We start from the raw sequence: 13897 nt of genomic DNA on the forward strand, positions 1-13897 counted from the left end.
TTGCATTTATGAAGAAAAGGCTCAGCACCCAAAGCTCTATCGCCTGTTGCCTCCTCAATGGTGTACAGTGTCTTAGGGTGGATTGCTGAGGCGGATCGCCAGCAACAGCCATTTTAGGATTGTTTGTGATTTGATCTTAGTGACTTAGGACTAATGGTTGTAGCCAAAGTGCTGATGTACTGTAGAACTACGCATTACGTCCTGCATGTTACCTTTTAATGTCGGACCATTATTCTAACGTGCTACCAAGATCTGTTTCATAATATCAACTAATTAGTCATTCAGATGGTGTTTTGGAAATGACCTTATAACAGAGACAGTATGAAGCTGCTTTTGAGGTAAAGTGTCTTGCTGAAGGGAATAAAGCTGACAGTTCATGAATAGTACCTTTGTGGAGATTAACCTTATGGTTATGAGTCAGATTTGAACTAGAACAAAAGATGAGCATAGTGGTTTTAAAAAACAAAAACAAGTCTCATGAGGAAGTACAACAGTCAACATACAATATTTAAAATTGTATTGTCACCTGTTATATTAAAATGCTTAATACAGTACAGAAATTATAAAAAAAATTATATTAAATGTAAAGTATATTTTGGACAATAATGTTGTGTTTGTATTTTATTTGGCCATGGTAACATCTACAGCGGAACTTTGTCTAAAAATATTTGCATAGTAATTGTATGTGAAGAGAACAAAATTATTCACTTCTGTTTTTTCTTGAATTACAGATTGTACTGCTCTAGGTAAGGATGTTCTATCAATATTTAAGACTATCACATTTCACAAAAAATGATTTAAAAAAGGTAGCACTTTATTTTACAGTGTCCTTGTTACATGTGTATCTAGTTAATTGTGCATAATTACATGTAACTATAACCACACCCTAACCCTAAAGTAAGTACATGTGGTTAATTAGTATTACTCAGTACTTAAATGTAAAATGTTTACATGTAACACGGATTACAAACCAATTAATTATGGATACATATTCATGTAAGACAAAATATTTACATGAAAATACGAATCAATAAAATCCTAATGAGGAGACATACAGAAAATATAATTCTTACAGATTTGGGAGTGTCTTTAAAAAAAAAAAAGAGGGAGACTGTAAATTGTCTTCATAGTGTTTTTGTGTGTGTTTGTATCTGCAGAACTCAAGATGTATATCATTCTGTTCATGACTTTTCTTTTCATAACGGATGAACTTGTACTGGTATCTTCAGGTGAGTTCCTTGTGCTGTCTAACTGAAAATAAAATCATCAGAAAGCTTTAGACCGGTTGTAAGAAAATTAATTTAGCTTTAATTTTGTACCCTGAATTAATCATTTTGCAAAACAAGATATTTTAAGGTGTTTGTGTGTTTATATTGCTGTTCTGTTTTCAGACACTCCAGATAATGCAAAATTGCCAAGGAGAATAACAGCACTGAGCGGCTCTTGTGTGCGGATACCTTGTACATTTGAAGTGCCAGAGAACGAACTGAAGAATGCAGAAAGTATATTTGGCTTCTGGATAAAGCATGATCATGCTTTTCTCAGCTCAGGGAGTTTAGTTTATAATGGAAGTACAAACATCAGCAAAGGATTCAGTCGTATAGAGATAACTGGAAATCTTAGTCAGCGTGAATGTACCACAGTTTTCTATGATGCCATGAACAATCATTCAGACAATTATTACTTCAGGGTGGAAATACAGCCACAGGATTGGAAATACACATATCTGAATCCCATCAACATTTCTGTCTCAGGTAAGTGGAGCTCCACTATAAACTATATGAATCTGTTGTGACATTTTAAAATGACTTCCTGATTGTGATTCATGATTGTGAAGGCCCTGAGAATTTTTTTTAATTAAAAATAAATTAAATGATGGTGTCCTCATCAGAGAAGAGAAGAGAAGACCCTTTCAAGGAAAGTCTGTTCATTCGGCGGCCGTATTTGCAACGCCTCCGGACAATTATTTCGAGCATCCAAGACAAAATCCTATCTATTTTAATGGGGGAATCCTGAAATCTCAAAAACGGTTTGCCGAACAAACAATTGCATATTTCAAATCCGCTACAAAATCCCATAAATGTTGTTTCTTATGCTCAAATAGCATTAAAAAGCCTATTTTTTTAGGCTAGACCGCAGCCACAGCACATGTGCAGTCCTAAGCGAGTCACAGGTTTCTATGGGAACCGGAGCTTCTGCAGTGACACAATGACTTTACCGATCAGTGATTGGCTCTTTTATTTAGAAGGCGGGACGTATTCTGCCATATTGTGTATTGCAGTAGAAGTGCACCTTATTTTTATATATCTGTATTACTTGATGTTGCTGCAAGAGGCAGTGGAAATTATTTTGAATAAAGTTTATGAGGGAATGATTACAAAAATGATATACATGGATAAATCAATCATATAAACACTGCAATATTCAATAAAAATTAGAACTGTCCATTTTGATTTCATGACGAATTTAATAATTCATGCAAAATATATGATGCACACATGCGTAGGCAAATTCACAATTCACATGCACAAAAAACAATTCATGTGCATGAAAAAAATTATATATTGACAGAAATTTGATATATTCAGTAAATACGTTTTACAAACGCAAAAAACACTCCACAGATGACCAACTGCTCAAAAAGTTTTGAATGTTTACTATTGAATCTGAAATTGGAAATTGTCATCAGTGTGTGAATCATTATGAATTTCTGTGTATATTTTGAGACTTTCCTGACAGCCTTCACACAAGTCCATCGTACTTTTCAGCCAGGACTCAAGGAGCACAGTTTTGCACAACTTTTGCACAATATGACTTGATCAGAATGTAAATTAAACATTTACATCAAACTTGGCGAAAAAAGACAGGGATGCGCATTTAAGTAAAGTAAAATGTTTTTGGATAGTAGTTTGTTGCATAACACTTTAGAATAATGGTCCATCCATATTAGTTAGTATCGCTGAAGTGTTAATGTAGTTCCCTTTCGTAAAGGGAACTCCCGCTGCATGGATAGTCGATACTTTGGGGAATGCCCTCGGCATGACTTCAGAAGTCTGTAATGGAACTATTCCAATCTTGATTGGTGCTGTGTCTTTCGTCACTCGTGACGTCGCATGTGACGTCGCATGTGACGGTGATCCGGAAGCTATAAAAGGACATCGGAACATAGCCGCATCAGCTTTCTGTCTTCAGCAAGCGTTCTGTGTGACTGTACGTCTTATTTGGTGTTGTTTGTCTATCTCAATATATATGGCGTCATATATATATATGGCGAATATAGAGAAACGACTCCGAGGAGTTATATATTATCAACACTGAATCATGTGGATATGGGGATTCGCCACCCCATATTCACGTTATTGAGGAGCTGCTGGAGGTTGTAACCAGGGCAGTGGCTAAATTAAATGTGAAAAAAAATAAAGAAAGAAACAAATGAATGGCCATTTAATAAGCAGGAAGCGACAAAGAAAAATAAAATGGAAAATGAGCGCTTCCTGCAGACCCAGTCACAATCTTTGTGTCAGAGCCTTCCCTTTTTCACTGATCTCCATACTGAGGTATCGAGATCGTGGAAAAATCCATGTTCATCTCAATTATTTCCCCACCATGTATATATTTATTTATCCATTAGGGAATCTAATGAGAATGGTTATGAGGTGATGCCTCGGGTTGAGGAATATTTTGCGAAATATTTTCTCCCCGACATTGCGTCACCCCTGATAGCTCAGACACTTCCCTCCAAATCTCGTACATCGAATTTGTTAGGGAAAGCATATGTGGTGGTGGGTCGAGCCGGTGCATGCCTACACACGATGGGGTTATTACAGGCATACCAGGCTGACCCACTCAAAGAGGTGGATGATAACTGGGAGGTCTCACTCGACGGTATTACTGAGTGGCTGACTTATCTCTCCGTATTATTAAAGAGACGGCCCGTGCCATTGGCCGTTCTATGGCAGCACTAGTCGTCTAAGAGAGACATTTATGGCTAAATCGTTTGGGGATCGGGGCGAAGGACAGGGCCTTCCTTCTCGATGCCCCCCTTTCGCCTTCTGGCCTCTTTGGCGACGCGGCAAGAACCGTTGTCGAGAGGCTTCAGGAGGCAGAGCGACAATCAGCTATCCCCAGTTGTCAGTCCAGGTCTCATGGGGTTGCTGCCAGGGGGCAGCCTCATGGGACAGCCGCCAGCTCCTCATACTTTGAGAAGGTTGTCTCTCGTGCCCCCCCGTATAAGGCTTGGGGTCAGAGGAAACATTCTTGCACGAAGCCCTCCATACCGAAGACAGGTCTGAGGACTGTCTCTCGGGTTAAGATGGCTTCGACTAAGAGGTCTTGTCGTAACACGCGGACCCTTATGGGCGTTCCCCCAGGAGAGCGAGTACAAGAGTCTCGGCCCATTATGCAGCCCTTAGGAAATCGATGTCTGCTTCCCACCGCCGATGGCGCCTCGGGACACATCGGCTTCCAGCGAACACAAATCGCAGTGTCTGCCCGAAGACGTTGCGGCCCTGTCGAGTTCGCCGCCTCTCAGGAGGTCTGTAGAGAACATATTTCGGTTAGTTCCTGCCAGTTAGCTGCTTCAGGTCACCGAAGCCATTTGGAAATTTATAGCCGAGGTCAGTCTCGAGGGTCTGGTCCCCATAAGGGCATATTTAGATACCCCGAGGGGTCCTCAAAATATAGCCTAGGGGTCCTGCTTACAGTGGAGCTAATGTACAAATATTATCTACTAGGGGTGGTTCACATGTCTGCCAGCCCTGAGCAGGGTCGGTTCTTGGAACAGGAAGTCTAGTCCCTCTTAACACAGGAAACCTCAAAGTGGGCTCTTCCTTGGTTACGGGAGGCCGGGTTCTACAGCCGGCACTTCATGAGGGGGGAGGAGTTAGGCCTTGTTTTGGATCTCAAGGTACTTGTTTTGGATCTCAGCAGCCTATCGAGCGAGGCCTAGCTCTGAGGACTCGCCTGGCATATTTCACCGAGACTGCACCTCCGCCCGCTGTAGTGCCGCGCCGTAAAAAGCGCCGTGCTCAGTGGGTCCCGGAACCTTCCCCCACCCGTCAAAGCTCGCCGGTTCGCCAGCCAGCTTCTCCGGCTTCGTCAGTGTCTCTTCCTGACGGACAGCGGCCGCCGTCTGCCGCCGCTTCCGTCGATGACGCTGATGAAAAAGCCGCATTGGGGGAGGATGATTCCTGCTCTCTCCTGGCATCGGGCAGTGAGGATTGGGCGAGCTCTGTGGATCTCGCGCCCTCTGTCCACGCATCGTCAGGCAAAAGAGCTAGCATCGAGTCAGAGCTGATGCGCATACTCGCACAGGCCGCGGCGAGCCTCGGCCTCGAGTGGTCTACACCTGAACAGCCTGCTCACAACCGGCTGGATGGATATTTTCTTCCCGGGGAGCGCGCTTCGCCTGCGTCCAGACCAGCGCCCTTTCTTCCTGAGTTACACGAAGAAGTCGCTAAGTCTTGGAACGCCCCCTTCTCAGCTAGAATGCGCTCTTCTGTTTCACTAGCATTCTCCGCTGTTGACGATGCTAAAAACAGAGGTTACCATTCGCTGCCGCCGGTCGAAGAAGCGATAGCAGCCCACCTTTGCCCGCCCTCCGCCGGACGGCGCGCTAAGCTGGCTCTGCCTTCAAAAGCTTGCATGACGTCAACCCTGCTCGGTCGCGCTTTCTCCGCCGCTGGGCAGGCTGCATCAGCGCTGCATACTATGGCCACACTGCAAATTTTCCAGGCCGATCTCCTCCGAAAGCTGGACGAGAATGGACCAGATGCAATTTGCGTGCCAGACTTGAGAAGTGCTACGGACCTCGCTCTCCGCGCTACTAAGTCTGCTGCACAGGCCATAGGACGGAGCATGGCCTCTCTCACTGTGACTGAGAGACACCTATGGCTAACGCTCTCTGAGATGTCTGAGTCTGAGCGCGCCGCGTTCCTCGACGCTCCGCTTTCTCCCGCTGGCCTCTTCGGAACTTCCGTCAAAGATTTCGCGGAAAGATTCGCCGAGGTACAGAAAGCGTCACAGGCTTCCTGCCGAAGCGCTCCAGTTCTGCAGCAGGCCGTGCGAAACCGTCTGCTCAGAGCTCACAGCCTCAGCCTCCGCCCACCGCCGCCACTTCGCAGCGCCGACAGGCCCGAAGCGATAGACTGCGCTCTCGCTCATCTGGGCCGCCGCCCCGCCCCGCGTGGGCCGCGGCCCAGGATTGCGGTAAAGCCCGAGGCCCCGAAGTCGTCCTAGCACGCCTAGGGAAACGACGGTGTCCAAGTCCCGCTGCGGCGGACTTCCACCAAAACTCATCATTCGTTCAGTTCCAAGAAATGTGACTGTTCCAGTGTATTTTGCAGTCAACAAGCCGGTTCCACTGCCCGCTTGCCTGCACACAAATGCCGTTTTTACGGCTACCCAGATAAATCCCATAAAGAGTGTATTTTCTGGTGTCCCGCCCACGGCCGATGGTGTTATGAGTGTAGACAAAATGCCCACTGCCCAGTGCCCATTCCTACACACAAGCACAGCCCGTCACATAGGGCTCGCGCACATAAAATCGACCCAGGTCGATTGCGCATTAAACGTAGCAGATGTGCCCACTGCCCAGTGCCCACAATCACTAAGTCCTGCATGTCTCGAGGTTTCTGTAAAAACAAAACCAACGTGCATTCGCTCTGCTCAGGCAGACAATGCTCTCGGTGTGGTAAATGTGCCCGCTATCCCGCGCCCACATCCACACACAGACATGACAAGTCCTACGGGACTCGCCCAGCCCTCCCCCTCTCGGTTAACCACCGCAGAGGAGCCGAGCGCGGGCAATCTGCCCGCTGTTATCAGCGCGCCCTCTGCCTCGAATGTCATAAGCGCGATTCTTGTGTCACAGCACACCAAAGCCCCTCTGTCGCTGAGCGACCAGAGCGCGCTTCGCATTCAACCCCTAGCCATTCATGCAGATGCATGGGCGAGGCTACCCGGGGTTTCGAAGTGGGGGCTAGACATTGTAAAAAGAGGCTATTCGCTACAGTTTCGCCGGCGCCCTCGTCGCTATACGACGCGCGTCGAGACCATGGTAAAAACAGAGGTAGCACACCTACTTCGAGCCGAAATTTTGAAACTATTGAGCAAAGGGGCCATAGAGCCGTTATCTCTAGCTCAGAGCGAAGGAGGGCTATACAGCAGATACTTCCTGGTACCGAAAAAAGATGGGGGTCTCAGACCCATACTAGATCTAAGGCAACTGAACAGAGTGCTTGCAAAGCGACAGTTCAGAATGCTCACGACCAGAAAAATCCTCGCGCAGATTCGCCGAGGAGATTGGTTTGTGTCAATAGATCTGAAAGACGCGTATTTTCAAATACAGATAGCGTCACGTCACAGGCGATATTTGAGATTCGCCTTCGAGGGCCAGGCATATCAGTACACAGTCCTACCGTTCGGCTTGTGCCTAGCACCCCGTACATTTACGATGTGCATGGACGCAGTGCTCGCACCCCTCAGGCTACAGGGCATGCGAGTATTGAACTACTTGGACGATTGGCTGATTCTAGCTCAATCTCACTCGATGCTCATAGAGCACAGGACCATTTTACTCGATCACCTCGAGAATCTTGGTCTCAGAGTCAATTGGGCGAAGAGTTCTCTGTCCCCCAGACAGATAATATCTTTTCTGGGCACAGAACTGAACTCGCTGTCTATGATAGCGCGACTGTCACCACAGCGCGTGCTAGACATTCAGCGCGCAGCGAGCTCTTTCCGCTGCGGCGCATCTGTCCCGCTCAAGAAATTTCAGAGGATGTTAGGTCTCATGGCCTCAGCATCATCAGTTCTTCAGCTGGGCTTGCTTCGCATGCGCCCGCTACCAGTTCTGGCTGAAAGCGCGAGTGCCGCGCCGAGCGTGGGCTTCCGGTCTGCTTCGTCTCAAGGACAATCAGAAATGCATCGCAGCTCTGAAACCTTGGAAAGCAAACGACTGGTACCAATCAGGTGTAAGCCTGGGGACTTCCTCGAGTGTGAAGGTGGTGTCTACGGACGCATCCACCTCGGGATGGGGAGCGCTGCTCGAGGGCAGACCGTTCTTCGGCCAATGGTCAGAACGGGAGAAGCTTCTGCACATAAACTGCCTCGAAATGCTGGCAGTAGACAACGCGCTGACGCGTTTTTGTCCCCAAATACAAGGACACCACGTCCTGGTCCGTTCGGACAACATGTCAGTGGTGTCCTACATAAATCGCCAGGGTGGCCTCAGGTCCCGAAACCTGCACAGGCTGACAGAACGCCTCCTGGTGTGGGTTCAGCGCAACCTGCTCTCGCTGAGAGCAGCGCATGTGCCAGGGCTCCTAAACGTAGGACCGGACAGACTGTCCAGGAACAATGTTCCGACAGGCGAGTGGTCTCTACACCCACAGACAGTCCAGCTGCTGTGGAAGAAATTCGGCAGAGCGGAAGTAGACCTGTTCGCGTCTCAAGAAAACGCTCACTGTCTGGAATTTTTCTCCAAGAGCATGGACGCGCTGGCTCATGTATGGCCCCGCCGCCCGCTCTATGCCTTTCCTCCCGTCTCTCTCCTGCCTCAGGTGATAGAGCGGATCAGGGAAGAAGGATGCTCAGTGCTACTCGTAGCGCCGTTCTGGAAAAACCAACCCTGGTTCCCAGTTCTGATGCAGCTAGCGAGCACTGCCCCATGGCCAGTGCCAGTGAGGAGGGACCTCCTCTCTCAGGCCAAGGGCTCGATTTGGCATCCGCGCCCAGAGCTGTGGTCCCTTCATGTTTGGGCCATCAACGGGTACCCGCTGACCTCCCAAGCGGAGTGTTAAACACGATCACGCAGGCTAGAGCTCCGTCTACGCGACGTCTCTATTCCTCGAAATGGTCAGTGTTCTCCAGCTGGAGCACAGCTCGTGGCGTGTCGCCCCCAGACTGTGGGGTGACGGAGGTTCTCTCCTTCCTACAAGAGCTGTTGGACAAGGGCAGGTCCCCTTCCACGCTCAAAGTTTATGTGGCGGCCATAGCAGCGTTCTCAAAAACAACGCTTGGTCAGTCAATAGGAAGGAACGATTTAGTCATCCGCTTCCTTAGAGGAGCTAAGAGACTGAATCCTCCCAGACCTCCCTCAGTCCCTGTATGGGACCTTTCTGTGGTACTGGAGGCCATGAAAGGTGACCCATTCGAGCCTTTACAGACGATTGATCTTAAACACCTGTCTTTCAAGACAGTGTTTCTTCTGGCTCTCGCTTCGGTGAAGCGCATAGGGGACTTACACGCGCTCTCAGTAAGCGCGACGTGCATGGAGTTTGGGCCTAATGACTCAAGAGTTATACTCAAACCTAAGCACGGTTATGTTCCAAAATCCCTCAACACACCGTTTAGGGCGCAGGTCATTTCCCTGTCAGCCCTACCGATCTCTGACGAGGAAGGAGACGCGAGCTTCCTTTGTCCAGTCAGGGCATTAAGAGCTTATGTGTCTCGCTCATCTGTCTTCAGAGAGACGGAGCAGCTCTTCGTTTTGTTCAGCGGACGTTCCAAGGGACTAGCCGCGTTGAAACAGAGCCTATCCAGATGGATAGTTGACGCCATTGCGCTGGCGTACACTTCCAAGGGTATGCAGTGCCCGTTGGGTGTCAGAGCGCACTCCACGAGAAGCATGGCTTCGTCGTGGGCCTGGTCAAGTGGGATTGCCTTGCAAGATATATGTATGGCGGCAGGCTGGGCCTCCCCGTCTACATTTATAAGGTTTTATAACCTAGAGGTTCCCGCCTTACAGGCCAGGCTGTTGTCGGTCTAAATATACCAGTACTGTCTGTCCTGATGCTATCGGTTCAGAATACTGTGTCTGCTGAGCACTGCTCGATGAGCACTGCCCGCTGATCGACCGCAAAATGCTTATGGGCAAATAAATAAGACCCACAATTTTCCATCAGCTCAGGCCGTACTCCGCCCTGTCTGTATGATGTAATTTGCGTCTAAGGGACGCTGCTATATGTGGAAGAGCGCGGCTCCGCCTCTCCCTCTTCCCGGACTCCCTGTGAGTTCCCCTGGTGATTATGCACTATATGAACCCCGTGCTTTCGCCCTTGGGTCTTTGGTGTCAAATCCCAGCACGCACGGCGTTTTACATTTACGTGACACCTCTCGTAAGAGAACGTACTCGGTTACTAACGTAACCTCGGTTCTCTCTAGAAGAGGGAACGAGTACTGCGTATCTTGCCGTGCATGCACACGCTCTGGTTAGCTTCGGCGATGAAAAACCAGATATCAGCTGCCTGCGAGCTGTATTTATAGGCCTAAGCCACGCCCGTTTCGGCGGGACGTGACGCAGTGGGTGCGAAGCACCCTCATTGGGTCTGACGTCACGCTAGGCCTCGCTCGATAGGCTGCTGCAGTTGCCGCAGAACAGCCAATAGGCACACGAGCCGTCTTGCCTATGTCTGTATGCTGCCGCAACGTGTTTTACAATAATACAAAATTAAGGATAATTTTTTGGCTTCAATATCTCGCGGAAAAGGGATTTTCCCCTAACGTAAGATACTTACGCAGTACTCGTTCCCTCTTCTAGAGAGAACCGAGGTTACGTCAGTAACCGAGTACGTTTTTTAGCATGTATATAGTTGTTATATATTTTTTCCTTAAATTGAACAGCAATTTATACCGTGTTCACTTTGCTCTGTAGATTCACCACAATCTCTCATCTTTAAACCCACTGATCTGAAAGAAGTGATGGAGGAAACAACAGTCAGTCTGAGCTGCTCTGCTGAAGCCCCCTGCCCCAAACAACCTCCTACAATATCCTGGTCCAACATCCCTGAATCTGCCCACATTACAACACAGTTACAGGAGAAACCTGATAAAACCCAGTCAGTGTTTTCACACATGACCTTCAAAGCTTCATACATGGATCACAGAAAGAACATCTCCTGCACTGCTACATATCCAAGAAAAACATCTAATGACTCAACTGTGGAGACCACCGTGATGCTACAAGTCCTGTGTAAGAGATTTAGGGTAGTTTTGTTCTTTCATTAGCATTATTATGTTCAGATGTGTACTATTATAACATCTAGTTTATCTAAAGAAGTTTCTATTTTGCCCTTAAGTTCCTCCAAAAGAAACTTGCATCACCATCGATCCATCTGCTTCAGTCTCTGTTGGCACTAATGTGACTTTGACCTGCAAAAGCAAAGCCAATCCATCAAATAACATGACCTTCTCTTGGCACAAACGTGGACAGGAGAATCAGCTGGATTTAGGAGAACAACTGATCTTTACTGTAAATAGGAGCAGTGGAGGCTGGTACTCTTGCAAAGCAAAGAATGAATATGGTACTCAGAGGTCAGAAGAGATCCAACTGATTATGGAAGGTGAGTTTATTTCTATCTACAGATACTAAACGTTATCTGATGATCATCATAGGTAGCTCCAGTTTTATGATTGAATTTTATTTTTAAATGATCTGCACAGCCTATTGACCGACTAATTTTGCTTTATTTTTTCAATCAGGCTCAGTCTCTTCATTAGACCAGTCTCTGATCATTGGTTGTGTAGTAGGAGTTTCAGCACTTCTGTTGACATTTCTTCTGATAACACTTTTCCTAAGGTAAGCACATTAGATGGTGAATTGGAGAGCAACCAGACTTAAGAATAAATGAATTCAGACCTGTAATTTCTCTTTGAAACATATAATCTGGTGTTCACAATATGGTGGTACGTTGTGTATTTTATGAATTTCTTAATTTCCTATTAATACAGAGTTCAAAGAGTAAAGGCATCCACTATTATGGAAACCGACGTCTCAGATCAGGTATATTTTACACTCTTTTAGCAGATCACGTTACTGCCATTTCAAATAGGAAGTGCCATAATAAGCAGATATCAATACCATGCGTTTACAATAATGGTTTATTATGTACAGAAACCAAAAACTGAGGAAAGTGGATTCACATAAACAGTCATTTATTATGTTTGCTCTTTCAGGGTCAGGAAAAACAAGTGCAGACCATGTATGCTAATGGTGGTTTTGTGTCGGGTGAAGAGCTAGAGATGCCAAAGGATGAGAATTACATAGTCTACAATGTAGAGATTGACATCTCCACTGCCCAAACCAAAATCACCACAGTACAGGGCTCAGGACAGGAGACGGTACATGCCGAGGTCAGAGGCCCAGGGAAGGAGAAGAACCAGGATTAGTTTACATTAGAATAAATGGCTTGAGTCAACTGTGTTATGTAGTAAGCTTTATTGGCTTGGCTTATGGAAAAAAAACATTTAGCAACTTTTTTTTCTTTTTTTATATATTACTGTACATCACATTCATTGTTTTTTCTCATAGTTTTTCCAGTGTCTTCCAGTCAGGTGTTTAAATGCCACATCATACATATTCTGTAATTATAAACTTGATTTGTTGGTTTTTTCCTGTTACTTCTCAGTTCCAGTTTTTCTTCATTCATTCCTCCCCTAAACGGTAGTTCAGTATATCTAATTATCTTCCAAAACCTTATGTTTTAGTCACAGATGAGCAAATATTAAACAGTTTTTTGGTAAAAGGGTGACAGAGCAAATGTATTTATAGGATTTTATAGTTTAGAGCAGTGGTTCCAAAACCTGTCCTGGAGTACCCCCAACACTGCACGTTTTCTTTGTCTCCCTAATCAAACACACCTGATTCAACTCATCAGCTCATTATCACATGGGTTAATGAGCTGATGAGTTGAATCAGGTGTGTTTGATTAGGGAGACAAAGAAAACGTGCAGTGTTGAGGGTACTCCAGGACAGGTTTGGGAACCACTGGTTTAGAGCATTACCGTCTCGGTTACGTATGGTAACCCTCATTCCCTGAAGGAGGGAACGGACACATACGTCGTGACCGACAAATAGGAATGTCTATAGGGAGGCGGGTTGCAGCAGATGTGGTAATGGGACGTACGTCTCCATTCCCTCCTTCAGGAATTGAGGGTAAATATACGTAACCGAGACGTTCTCTATCAATCGGCCACTCTAGGCGTACGTCGTGACCGATGAATAGGAATCCCTACCAAAGCGCCATAGCTGCTGACCCCATCCAGCGCCCTGTGCGAGCCTCTTGCTCCTTCTTGCTTGGAAGGATGATAGGAGAGGGCTTACACAGGGTGTATCTATCACTGTTGTTCCGTGATAACCCATACAGTGAGATTATTGGATAACACTGGGAAAGCATGCCCTTTCTGTTAGCAAGGAGAACGCTGTGGAACCCATATTCTTCCCCGAAGGAGTTATGTGGACCATACTCCTTTGGAGTATGATATACATATGGACCAAACCGAAGGTTGTCCTGCATATGAAATACTGGGTGACTTAGCCCAAGGGAAAGACACAGGCTTCTGATTAGGAGCAGCTGTGGAAGAAAAACACATATGGGATCCCCGCAGCGTTTACAGATTTATTAAATTCATTTGGGGTCAAGCAAAACGTCACCGGACCAACTCATCGTCTTAATCATACACTCGATTTAATTATATCACATGGAACCGATCCAACCGATATAGATATCATTCCACAAAGTGATGAAGTCACTGATCACTACATGGTAACTTGCATATTACGTACTGCTGTAATATGTCATGCGGCGTCGCGTTATCAACCAGGCAGAACAATCCTCCCATCCACCATAGATAATTTCTCAAATTGCTTATCTAATCTATCTCAGCTGCTGCCTGAACCCAAACAAACAGATGAACTAGAAGAACTAACTAGCACTATGAGCACCATTCTCTCTAGAACATTGGATGTGGTTGCACCTATTAAATTAAAAAAGGTCAGAGAGAAAAATAAAGCACCATGGTATAACAATACTACGCATGTTTTAAAGAGAGAAACCCGTATTTTAGAGCGTAAATGGAAACAAACTAATTTAGAGGTCTTTAGAATCGCGTGGAAAGA

The 13897-nt window shown here is 46.3% G+C and overlaps 1 protein-coding gene across 1 annotated transcript; it reads left to right on the top strand.

Moving 5' to 3' along the window:
- Window positions 1–1150: 1150 nt before the first annotated feature.
- LOC309509908 (sialic acid-binding Ig-like lectin 14) lies at window positions 1151–12617 on the top strand. Its single transcript, XM_082184901.1, has 7 exons — window positions 1151–1229; window positions 1392–1754; window positions 10655–10972; window positions 11079–11342; window positions 11482–11578; window positions 11731–11782; window positions 11956–12617. Exons 1-7 carry the CDS (start codon window positions 1166–1168, stop codon window positions 12166–12168), a joined length of 1371 nt encoding a protein of 456 aa, XP_082041027.1. The 5' UTR covers window positions 1151–1165; the 3' UTR covers window positions 12169–12617.
- Window positions 12618–13897: the final 1280 nt, after the last annotated feature.

Source organism: Leuciscus leuciscus, assembly GCF_965113295.1.
Source record: "Leuciscus leuciscus genome assembly, chromosome: 11".
In the NCBI taxonomy this organism is placed as follows: Eukaryota; Metazoa; Chordata; class Actinopteri; order Cypriniformes; family Leuciscidae; genus Leuciscus; species Leuciscus leuciscus.